The sequence below is a fragment of the Salmo salar genome, chromosome ssa20 (genome assembly GCF_905237065.1).
Source record: "Salmo salar chromosome ssa20, Ssal_v3.1, whole genome shotgun sequence".
Classification (NCBI taxonomy): Eukaryota; Metazoa; Chordata; class Actinopteri; order Salmoniformes; family Salmonidae; genus Salmo; species Salmo salar.
This window is the reverse complement of record NC_059461.1, coordinates 50,942,481-50,955,367: the sequence shown is the minus strand read 5'-3', so window position 1 is coordinate 50,955,367 and position 12,887 is coordinate 50,942,481. Positions and strand designations below refer to the sequence as shown.

At 42.4% G+C, this 12,887-nt stretch overlaps 1 protein-coding gene across 1 annotated transcript in view; it reads right to left on the bottom strand.

The window, feature by feature from the left end:
- The window catches only part of LOC106580728 (leucine-rich repeat and fibronectin type III domain-containing protein 1-like protein), a 133,824-nt gene that overhangs the window by 56,633 nt on the left and 64,304 nt on the right, over window positions 1–12,887 (bottom strand). The window contains exon 2 of the mRNA XM_014162071.2: window positions 695–883. Within this exon, the coding sequence (XP_014017546.2) occupies window positions 695–759 (65 nt within the window). The 5' untranslated portion in view covers window positions 760–883. The remainder of the gene's footprint in view (window positions 1–694; window positions 884–12,887) is intronic.

Here is a 12,887-nt window from a genome sequence, read left to right as displayed (position 1 = left end):
TTCATCCTGCTAATGAGGGTGTTTACCTGGCAGTGTGTACAGTATAATACGAGAAGCTGTATCCAGAATGTGCATTAACCATCAATTACCGGGTGCCTTAATGCAGACACATCATGTAACAAGCAGCTAATAGCAAGTTTTATTATTCTGTATTTTTTTATTGAACCTTTATTTAACTAGGCAAGTCAGTTAAGAAAAAAATCTTATTTACAATGATGGCCTACCCCGGCCAAACCCTAACCCGGACCACGCTGGGCCAATTGTGCGCCGCTCAATCACGGCCGTTTGTGATACAGCCTGGATTCGAACCAGGGTGTCTGTAGTGACGCCTCTAGCACTGAGATGCAGTGGCTTAGACAAGCTGCGCCACTCGGGAGCCCATATCATGTTTACACATTCAATTAGGGGATATCAGGGTAGAGCAAGTCATTATTTCATCAACATTTCCTAAGTTAGTCTGCAGCTGCTGTTCGACATGGGGTCAAAGTCTCCCACAGACTGTTTTGAAGTCAGCTACAGCATATTCCAATATCCACACTAGCATACTATCATACCACTTAGAATGAAGAAATGTTTTGGCCATGATTTCTAAGTAGCTAGTACTCTAGGGAAGGTATCGGAACACAGCCTCATGATATTCTGTCCCTGAGGGTCAAAAAAATAAACTCCACCAAGGCCATGATATTCAGCGTACCTTAAAGACGTGGAGGGGAAGCCACCACTTGGCGTTGTCCACGAGCCGGCGGCCAGGGCTCTCATCCGTGTGTGGCTAGCCTCCACTCTGCTCTATGTGGACAGCCTACGTTGGCTGGACTCAAGTCTGCCCGCGTTAAGACTCCTGGCCGCCTGTCATTGGCTCAGCTCGGGCCACCTGCCAATCTGCCTGTGAGTGACAAGGAGAAAAAACACAGATGAGGAAAAGAAAAACACACACAAACTGTCACTTTTACAGATACATTTACATATAAAGGTAATTAACTTGACAACGACAGATGAGTTATTACGTCTAAGAAGAGACAGAAAAACACAAGAACTTGTAAAAAGAGCTAACTTTCCACCAGAGTTGAGTATAGGAGAAGATTCCGAAATCTGAAGATTGCTTTTCATTCATCAATATGCGGTGGCCTTGAGCAGTGTGGGAGATAAATGATAAACAATTTCTGTTGATTTTAAATGAAAAATCCCAACGGATTTAAATGATTTTACTGTGATAGCTAACTGTGTATATTCACAAGAGACAATGACATGAAAGGTGTGGATAGAGCTTTGTAATAAGGCCATTTTCACACACAGAGGATTGTGTGAGCTTTTTTTTGGGACATTTGGACTGCTACAGGGGATTTGGGTAATGGTTGCATTTTAGAAAGCCTGTGAGATCAAGCGCTCATTTGAAATCTCTGGCAGCTCATCGTTGCGTCATCATTTTTCTTGTGGCTCTTCAGGGCTCGAATATAAATTTCAACCAGACTTCAGGAGGGCTCAGTCATGCCTGTATCTATTAGCGTGTTTTATACTTGCCATGCAAACCCTATAGTTTACACACTATGCACACAGAGATACGCTGCATGAAACCTGAACTGGAAAACTGAACTGATTACTACAGCATTAGAACCTTTGCACCTTGAATGAATTTCCCTCAGTGGGAAACTACAACATTTGGAGTGTTTGTCTAATCAGACAAATGAACATGAATATATTGTTAATACATAACAAACAAAGCAACACTTGATTAAACCTATTCGTTGATGAATATTGAAGGATTTTCTGCTCTACCAACTGGATATGTATTCGTTTAGCCATACGTGCATCCCTACAGGCATCTACTGAGTTGTAAATTAGTCACACTCGTGAGTTATGTTATCCCCCTTAATCAGAGACAGCATCAGACACGATGCCAGAGAATCGAATTGAAACATGACGAGGAACACACAAACACACACACAAAACACTCCCTCTCTCTCACTGACATACCCTGAGGTTTGGCCCCTTAGCCGTGTCATAAAGACAGGACATCAAATGAAAAGTTTCCACTATAATAACAGCCTCCCTGCACTGTCTCCAATCAGCTTCATCTGGCAGCCAGAGAAGACAGAGTCTGGCTGCACTAGCAGATCAGGTACGGCAAGCATGAGACAGTACCGCTGTGTTTTTTTCTTCTACAGTTCATGTAACCGCTCCATCGCACTATCAACATCAGCCCTGCACAGCTCTCCTATCTCGCAGTACAGCAGCCGGCATTCGAGCCTACCACTCTGGTGCTTTACAACCCATTGACATTGCTAATAGCTGGAAAGGTCAAAGCACATCTTAGTAGAATAGTCGCTCAGGCTTATAGCTTGTACAGTCTTCCCCTCTTCCTTCTTTTTAAAATCTTTTCGCATCTGACATTTAGGGCAAAGGGGTTTCAAGGTCGGCTCAAAGGCCATATCGCAAATGCGGAAATCAAACAAAATTAGCAGAGAGCTAGGAATCAGCCATCACTATTTGCGCACGATTCATCACCTGGGGTTTTCCTTTAATGGTTGGTCACCCCACTGTGGAACCGTTGCTGTGTTCCTCATCTTAGACGTGTCTGAGGCAGCTAAAGAGCATCATTTATCAGTTCAGCAAGTCTGCTCATGATGATGCCACCGGTTGCTGTCGGTGGCCAGCGGTCACACACGGTGTCAGACCTCTCCTCAACTAAGGCATTAGGATGGAGTCAACTGAACTGTCTAGCTAAAATGGACCTTCGGGGCTCAGATTGTCATGGCAACAGGTTTAGTCATGACACTGGGGTTGCAAAGGAGTGACACCTGATTTACTTGACGAGGTGGCCCTGATTGTCTCTGAACTCGACGTGTGTCGTGGTTATGGTCATCTGATGTCCAGCAGTCCCGGCAGGAGCAGGCAAGAAGCCAACCTTACGTCTGGAGAACAGAGAGGAGGGTAGAGGAAGGCAAAAGATCCAGAAATGGCTGCAACCTTCAACCTTTCCTCCCTAACCAACCAATATACAGTGTGCAGTCACTCCAGTCAGCAAAGAAGACAGGTTGTCATGTTGCCACTGAAGTGTTTCTTGTAGACAATGCAGCTGTTATTTGTTCAGCGAAGGGATTTGTCACAAGCTATAACGCTTCAACATGTCCATGTCTCCTTTTACAGTCAGTATGACACATGGTTCTTCTGAAGATATTGAATTACAGGTACTAGATGTATGTTGGGCCTAGTCGGCTACTAATGAAAAGCTTGAAGGCTGTGCTAAAGCAATGAATGACTATGTTATGGACAGTGCTCCTTAACAGCTGTGAAGCTGTGTTTTCTGGTTTGAAGGCTTCAAGGGGGAAGTCATAATGCAGAAACAAAACGGTCGATGCGGATGCAGATCGATTGGCTCACTGCAAACTGCAGCCACATGGAAATGCTTTCCAGTTGGCTCCCCTTAACATCCTAGCTAAGCAATAATCACTCTACACACAATAGTCAGTCCGACCAGTGTATTCCAACCGCAAGGTAAACACAATGAGGTAAACAAGAATGTTTGAGATTGTATCTAAACCAAACAGCATTCTCCGCAAAAATTTAGAGGAGGCTAAGATCCAGTCTCCATTCCCTCCTCCTCCTCCTTTTCTTCCTCTCCCTGAGGGAAAAAACAACATATGCTGACTTCAAGGCAATCCAAACGTTATTAGTCTTGGATGGACAATTGACAATCCCCAAGATGCTCAGCCCGTTTGAGTTCAAGGGAGAGAAAAAGAGAGAGAGAGCTTCACTTAAGCACTTTCTCAGATTGCAACTGTCAGTCTTTGAATTTAGTCTTGCCTTGCCCAAGCCAACCCCATATCCCCCCCCCAAAAGAAATAGCAAACTCAGGAGAAAACAAGGAGTGAGAATGTCTGTGTGATAGAGAGAGAGAGAAAACATACCAAGCAAGAGAAAAAAAGAAAGAGAAAGGGGGCAAGTTCTTTCCCCAGCATTCTTTGCACTTCAAATCCACTGCACACACCTGCCCTCGCCCAAAATGCACAATCCAATAGATAGAGGGTGAGAGAGACAACGAGAGAGAAACCTAATTGCTATTTCACCGGTTCGGGGGGGAATGGCTCCCATTCGCTGTAGGCCCCACTGTCCAAAGAGCAATTTTCTCTATATTATAAAGATGATGAGCCACCCTGACCACAGGGCCAGGGGTGAGCATGAATCGTTTCACTCTGGGGGAGATATATATATATATAGAGAGAGAGAGAGAGAGAGAGAGAGAGAGAGAGAGAGAGAGAGAGAGAGAGAGAGAGAGATACCTGGGGTATGAGCGATGGGCAAAAAACCCCACCCTGCTTCAATCCAAATACCGCTCCTCTCGGGAGCAGAGGGGGAGCAGCCTATGCTTTCTTCCTATGGAGGCCAGATCGCAGCTGGGAGGGAGGTATGTATACTGTCTGCCCTTTTCTGCCAGAGAAAGAAGCACTGCTTTCCCATAGATGGTAAAATATACTGTGTGATGATATGGAGTTGCAGAGGGCAGCCTCAATGATCCAGCCTCCCATTTAGATGAGATGTGAGCATAGGTAAAGTCAAGGCAACAATACATTTAAAATAAATGAAATTAAATGTGGCTCCATTCAGGAAACTAGGGGGTATATTGTGCATCACTACTTTACAGTAGAGGCATTTGAACGTAAACATTTTTAATCAAAATGCATGTTGGGGCAGAAATGCCTTCTGAAACACGTGAAACATGTATGCGATCTGTAAATACAAATACAATTGTTTAGTTAGGAGCCTAGTTGGTTTAGCCACGGAAAAATACAGGAATTTTCCCATTAGCTATAATTGGCTAGGATAATGGATGAGCTGAACATACTGAGAGATGAGTTCGGATTGGTCTGCCATGTAGCACACTTATGTCAATAACATGACCCTCTCAGTATGTGTATTTAATCCTTTCTAACGCTGCTTTTTGAAAGATATCACAAAGAACTGCAAAAGTGTTGCTAATGTTCTCCACTTTCTGGAGGACCGAGGTTTGAAATCAGTGGAATGCCTGGTGGAAGCAGAGTGTGATAGCTAATGAGATGCAGAGAATTCAGACATTTGATTGCAAATATGTGTAGGGCGTTGAAAAGAGAACATCCAGAAGGCTGTTGTATAAAACACCTGTCTCTGGATTACATCTTCAAACTAAGGGCAACCATGGCATCCGTGACAGAGAGGGAGAAGCGTTAATCCATGTATACGGGTAAGAGAGTCTAGCTAGCCACATTATCAGATATTGTATGTTTCTAATTTTGTCAGAAAGTTGTATTCATTGCAAGTTAAAGCATACTGTTAGCTAGCAAACTAACATTAGCTAGGTCACTAGCTAACATTGTGTATGATCTGTGTAGTAATATTATTTGTGTCTCAGAGCCATTTGCATTGCTAGTTACGCCCTAATGCTAGCTAACATTGAACCTACTTGGTTAGCTTCAGCTACCTGTAGATTCATGCAGGGTAGTAACATTATGGGATTATGGTTAATTGTTTAGGTAGCTAGCTACAGTACATGTCTAAACAAAAGACTCCACTATCCAAGTAACCATTTCACTGTACCGTTTACACCTTCTGTATCCTGTGCATGTGATGTAGTGTGTGTTTACCAGAGACAGTAATGTGAAGAACAAAATGACCTGCACCAGTCAAATTAGGATATAACGTTAGGCCAACGAGACAGTGTCAAAGCTCTACAATTCTCCAGTAGAATGCCCTGCTTTTATTTTGTAACACTCACAACCGTTAGCTATTTTCTGTAATTAGCTCGCCATTCATTTGTAAATAACTTGTTGTGAGTTTATTTTCCTGTAATAATGAATACAAATTTGCTAAAGTTAAGACATTGTCAGCTATATTATATTGTCATTATTTGAACTGGCCTGCCAGCTAACTTCATGCTAGCTAGCTAGCTAACAAGCTAGAAATGAACCAAAACATTGTTTAGAAAGTTGCTTTTAGTTGCCTGGTTTCCTAGATTGATAAATACTAAATAAATGTTTAAACGGATGGGTTTATTGGTGTTAAATACACCAGTTATGCTATTTTGGACCACCAGGCTGCTGATGTAACGCAGCCTGTTGTTTTTGTGTTCATACTTTTTCATGACGACATCGACAAGTTTGATGTCAGACGACAAAGAAGAGCTCTCCAGTAGGTGTACCAAAACATTCAAGGGCCATTTTCTCAAAAGTGGGGCTACAAGTTTATCAACTTTCAAAGCAGAATTACTTTTCCATTGTTCCTCAACTGTAGTGCATGATATAGGATTTTCTAGCTCTGAGTCTCTACTTTTATCCAATGTAAAAAACACAATTTCAAATTTTGCTACATAAGACCGTATCGAGCCGGTAGGTCACACATGTCAATCAATCACACTAGCGGTTATGTCATCAAAATACACTACTTTGCCAAAAGTATGTGGACACCTCCTTGTTGAGCATCTTATTCCAAAATAATGGGCATTAAGATATTATGGCAGTGCCATGTTGAACGCCAGTTAGCTCTTCAGTAAGGCCATTCTACTGCCAATGTTTGTCTATTGAGATTGCATGGCTGTGTGCTCGATTTAATACACGTCAGCAACAGATGTGGCTGAAATAACCAAATCCACTCATTTGAAGGGGTGTCCACATACTTTTGGCAATGTGGTGTACATTTAATTTGCATATAAAAACACATACTGGTAAACATGATGTTTGCCAACGGCAAATGTTAAAGACAATGTCTGGTTTTGTATGGCAGAACCAGCCTTGACGTGCCATGAACAAATAGTACTTAGGTTTACATTCATCTTTGCCTTCACCTGTTCTAACCTCTTTGATCATGACTTTGCCAAGTAGTTTCATTTGCCTTGGTCGAGAGGTTTAACTCAATCATGATTGGGAAGGAAATTATGTATTTTTCAAAGTTTTATTCTGAAAGGAGCCTAAGCTACTTTCAGGAAAACTTTGGAGAGTAAACTAGGGGAGCTAGAGTTTAGCAATTCTATAATTTCTCATTTCCAATCCAGACGTGAGAGGAACAGTAAGCATGCCCGGATTTCTTAACACTCAACCTCAACTCAACCTTGCATCTCCGCAGAGTGAATACAGAGGGTGTGTGTGTGTGTGTGTGTGTGTGTGTGTGTGTGTGTGTGTGTGTGTGTGTGTGTGTGTGTGTGTGTGTGTGTGTGTGTGTGTGTCTGTCTGTGTCTGTAAATATTAGTGGATGGGAAAAAGACAAAGTACACAGTGAAGAGGATAATCAATGCTACACAGTTTGACCCCACAGCATCACATAAAACATGTTTGATTATTGCCAGAAACACATGCACTCACTATATATCAATTAGAATTACAGCCATTAAGAGCTTTCAATCGGCTTTGAATTGCAGGTGGAAGGGGGGGGGGCAATGAACCTCATTACGTAAGGCAAGCAACAGACCCTGAGTCTCATTCTCCAATCAATTTCTATCAACCACAGAGATAGAATTCAATTAGAGGAGTTCTGCACTCACAATGGCGTCACCCAGTCGAGCCACAATCGCCTCAGCAAAGTGGGCTGGAGGCAGGTGACCTTGAGCTCATAAACTCTTAGAAAAATGGTTTCCAGAAGGGTTGTCCCCATAGGAGACCCCACTTTTGGGTTCCAGGTATAACAACAACAAAACATTTAATCAAAGGGTTCTACTATGGGGACAGCCGAAGAACCACTTTAGGTTCTAGATAGCACATAGAGTGTAGGAAGAAATGTTGGAAAATGCAGTTCAGTGCTTCAGGAAAATTGAAAAAGAAGGGAAAACAGGAGAGGCAGAAAAGAGGAGAGAAAAGCAGCATGACGTCTGTTCGATCTCATGCCAGGGTATCTCAGGATAACTGAGGTGAGATGAGCCTTGTCAAACAAAGATGTGATCGCTGCTATTTTAAGAGGTGGGGTGAAGATGGGTGTGAGGCGTGCTTCCTCCCCCCTGCTTCGTCTGGGAAGTGGGTGAGAAAGAAGGTAGAAGGTTTATCACACAATAACATTCCCTGTACAGGTAGGCTTACACCAGAAACAAGCACAGGCAACCACTAAAGACAGATTCTGCCACACTCCAGACAGCAGTAATCTCCACCAGCCAGTTTTGAAGACAGACTTTATTTTGTCACAGGCCAAAAATCGCATCATCAAGAAATGAAATGAAATATTTCCAAGTCCAGTGTTCTGCTTACTTTCCTGGTTTTCAGATAATGTGGTGCCCCCGAAAAGACAGTTTTCAGTTTTCATCTGGGAGTGGGTGACACACAGTGTGCAAAGCTGTCATCAAGGCAAAGTGTGGCTAGTTTGAAGAATCCAAAAATATAAAATATAATATGATTTGTTTAACACTTTTTTGGTTACTACATGATTCCATATGTGTTATTTCATAGTTTTGATGTCTTCACTGTTATTCTACAATGTAGAAAATAGTAAAAAAAACAAAAAAACATTGAATAAGTAGGTGTGTCCAAACTTTTGACTGGTACTGTATCAATATTAGAAATTAGCTATGACATAGCCAATACATTTACTGTATAGCACGACTTTGGAATTCACCCCGTCTCAAAATCGAATGGTTTTGACCATTTGGAAGTTTCTCAGAGTGATCTTATTTTCTCCCCTCGCATTGGCCATGCAGTGCGCCTCGCAAAAGTGATTATCAACTTTACCATGTATATCAAAAAACGACCATACACACTGATTGCTTAAAGCAAAACTACCAAAACTATTGCTGATGGTGAACCTGAACAATCAAAATAAAATATATTGTAAGGCCTGTTCAGCAGGTATAGCCAGATGAGAGTTGTGTCTCTGGTAGCTTACTTTTATTCAGGTAAAACACAATTTTCAACAGTGCATAGTTAAGCAATATGGCCGAGGAGCTGTGGTACAGTATATGGCCAATATACCACGGCTAAGGGCTGTTCTCACCCATGACGCAACGCGGAGCACCTGGACACAGCCCTTAGCTGTGGTATATTGGTCATATACTACAAACCTCCGAGGTGCCTTATTGCTATTATAAACTGGTTACCGAAGGAATTAGAGCAGTAAAAATAAATGTTTTGTCATACCCGTGGGATACGGTCTGATATACCATGGCTTTCAACCAATCAGAATTCAGGGCTCAAACTACCCAGTTTGTAAATTACACTAACCTAGCAAATTACATAGGTTGTCAATAAACGAATAAAGCCTAATATCACGCAAGCCATTTTAGCATTTGAATGCTGAAGATGTCGCAACCGCTGTGCAAAATCAGGAACATGCCACCTACCTCGCGTTGATGAGAGAGAAGGGATCATGAGCCCACCAAAAAAACATTCACTGCCAATTCGGAATGTTTGAATCGATTTTCTGATCGATGCACATTTTTTACATTTTACATTTTTAGTCATTTAGCAGACACTCTTATCCAGAGCGACTTACAGTAGTGAATGCATACATTTTATACACGCTATATTGTATCGGTTTGGGGTCCGCGGTTTGTAGTGGTGTTTATTATTTATTAAATTATTGAATCAACCTGCATCACTGAGAGTATTGGGCAACCAGAAACCCCTTCTCTTATTTGAATCATTTGAGAACTGATTCAGAACAAGCCTAAAATAATGTGTCACTTTCAAAGCCCTGATATCATTTTCTATCTCCTTCTTCATCTCTTCAAAGGGAGCTCAGTCTCCTCCTGTGATTTATGTCAACTCCGCTAAGGAAGCTGACGCAGAAAACCTCATCAAATTATACCCTGTCTTTCTGACAGGAAGTCGGCAGGGGCTCAAGACTTTACCTACTCCCCTGTAGGCATTCATTTATTTCTCTCGTCTGCCCTGACATGCTGTATTCATCTCAGATACTGAGAGATTTACACCGCTGCCAAAGAGTACCATCTAAGAGCACTTAACTGAATTACTGTCATGCAGTCTTTAGTTAATTACCTCCCTAATAATGCCCCACATTCCCTTGTCTGTGAGAAAGATGGCACATTTAAGTACATGGAAGAACTGACTTCATTCTAAGAGACAGAAGGAAGATAGGGATTTGAAACCACAATCCCTCGTTAAGTTGTTATCCTCCCCTGAATCTCTGGCAGTCATTTTGCCAAGTTCAGCCACATCAGGACAGGCTAGTCAGTGGAACAGATTGTATTGCACTACTTCTTCCGAGTCCTAGCTACTTTTTCCAAGGTGCACGTTCGGTCTACTTGAGAATGATTTAGCCTTGCGTCATTACCTTGTCTTGGTGAAGGGGAAATGGGTGCGGTGGGAAACAGTAAACAATTTGCCGTTTTTAACAAGGTGTCACGTCCTGACCAGCAGATGGAGCTAGTGTTTTAGTTTTGGTCAGGACGTGGCATGTTTGTGTTGGGTATGTTTCTATTGTTGATTGGGACTTCCAATTGAAGGCAGGTGTGTTGAGTTGCCTTTGATTGGAAGTCCTATATAGGTGTGTGTGTTTTTCTTTGGGGTTGTGGGTGGTTGTTTTGCACTGCGTTTTTTTAGCCTGCAAACTGTTGCTGCTGTCAAATTTATTGTTTCCTGTGGATGCTTTACTCCTTTTGTTGGGTAATTAAAAAATGAGTATTCACATACCTGCTGCGCCTTGGTTCATTTCAGAAGACAGTCGTTACACAAGGCCATCTGTAATCATATTGGTACATATTGGAAAGGAGGGCAGATTGTACAAAAATCCTTGGGCATGGTGAAATGTCATGCATACAGTGCTCCCTCTCCGGCCTCTAGGTCACCAGGCTGCTCGTTATGGCGTACACCTGTCACCATCGTTACGCGCACCTGCGCGTCGACTCACCTGGACTCCATCACTTCCTTGATTACCTGCCCTATATCTGGCACTCCCTTTGGTTCCTTCCCCAGGCATCATTGTGTCTGTTTCTTGTCTGTGCGTTGTTTGAGGTTCTTTTAAAAGAAAATTATGTTCTGTTTATTTTATTAAAACACTCACTCCCTGAACTTTCTTCCCGACTCTCAGCGCACATCGTTACAGTTATGCAATATTTAATTAGAAATTCAATCAAATAACGAAATACAGGATATTAAATGGACCCATTGAATACTGTATATGAGTCACAATATCCTTGGAATGGTGAGCACACCACATTAGATTCCATTAACTCCTTATAAAAGGGACAGTTACATAATTTAATAAAGACACTGTCATGGAACATGTAATGTACAATGCAGAATGGCTATTATCCAGTATGACTGCTATCTAGTTGCATTTGTAATTGGTGAAGACCGGTCATATTCAGCTTACAAAATACACTACATGACCGAAAGTATGTGGACACCTGTTCGTCGAACATCTCATTCCAAAATCTTGGGCAATAATATGAAGTTGGTCCTCCCTTTGCTGCTATAATAGCCTCCACTCATCTCTACCCCAGCCGACGCTTGGCGTTGCGCATGGTGATCTTAGGCTTGTGTGCGGATGCTCGGCCATGGAAACCAATTTCATGTCAGCAACTGGTGTGGCTGAAATAGCCGAATCCACCAATTTGAAGGGCTGTCTACATACTTTTATATACATTTTGTACATCTTCTTCTGTAATTAGACTAGGTCTAATAAGAAGATCAATATAACATATATCAAATATAGGATGCCCTGAACAGAAAATGTTCGAACGGCACACATACTTAAACAACATGCCTAAAACTCCAGCCAGTGTAGATATGCGTTGCAAACAGAGGTGTTTACAACGAGCAGTTGATAAAGCTCAGCATGGTAATGAGATATCTGAGCACAGGGAAATGGAGGCAATGTGCCGGTGCGCTTATATTGCTCATCACTAGAGATTGCTTGTCATTCAATCCTCAACATGCTCTCTGAATTCATTGACCCCTCCTGCGAGAGATTGGATTTTGCATATCGGTGAAATTCTACGTGGCTGGGCAAAATTTTAAGAATACTTACCGGTATTATAATAACAGACATGAGTAGGTGAAGTGACTCTCAATAACAGGCAGGCTAACATTATGCATGCATTCTGGTGAGGATGCATACATTAGCATAGTCAGATATTGGTTTTAGTTGTCGGGTGACATTGGGCATAGTGCCACATAATATTGCATTGCATAGTCAGTGCAAAGAGCGAGTCAGCGGGTCTCAAATGTGATCTGAACCTAACCTTCAGCTTAAATGGCAGAGAAATTAATATCTGGCTCCAGATGGCTGCTTCACCCTGAAAGACAAATAAGAGACCAAGAAGAATGATTATCTTCATCTTGGCCAAGTACTTTTTTGTGGGATTGGAAAAACCTGAATCTTAAGAACAGTAATTTTGTCCAAATGCTTGTTCATAAGAGCTCTCCAACACCACCGCACCTCAACACGGACGATCACCTTCAACACTCTGGGGCATGCTCACACCACTCAAACACCCTTAATATACTAACTAGGCATCCTTCAAGACCAATTTCCCACTTTCTCCCAATTATTAGCTTGGAAAAACTGCCTCCTTGAAATGGGGCCTCCATCCCTCCAGAGATTGCTCTCGTCCCCCATGCAGTAGCACATTGAAGCTTTCATCACAGCAGGGTTGTTATAAATGGCTGCTCTAGGATCAGATCTGGGATCAAGTGGTAGGTCGTGCGGATGGATGGACTGTAAAGCCTGTGAAGCCCACCCAACCCCATCCTCATCTTCCTCCCAGGGATCGTAATAGCATCGCATAATAGGGACTCAGTCAAGAGTGATGGTGTTTGGCGCTACCTCTGTTTGATGTCAGCCTCCACTACACTCCCATTGCTCTCAGATTCCTATCTGGGTGTAGGCCTGACCAACCTCAACTTGCAACACATCAAATGGCAGACTAGAGCATCTCACTCACATCATTAAGAGTGTGGCAAGAACATGACACTGACACT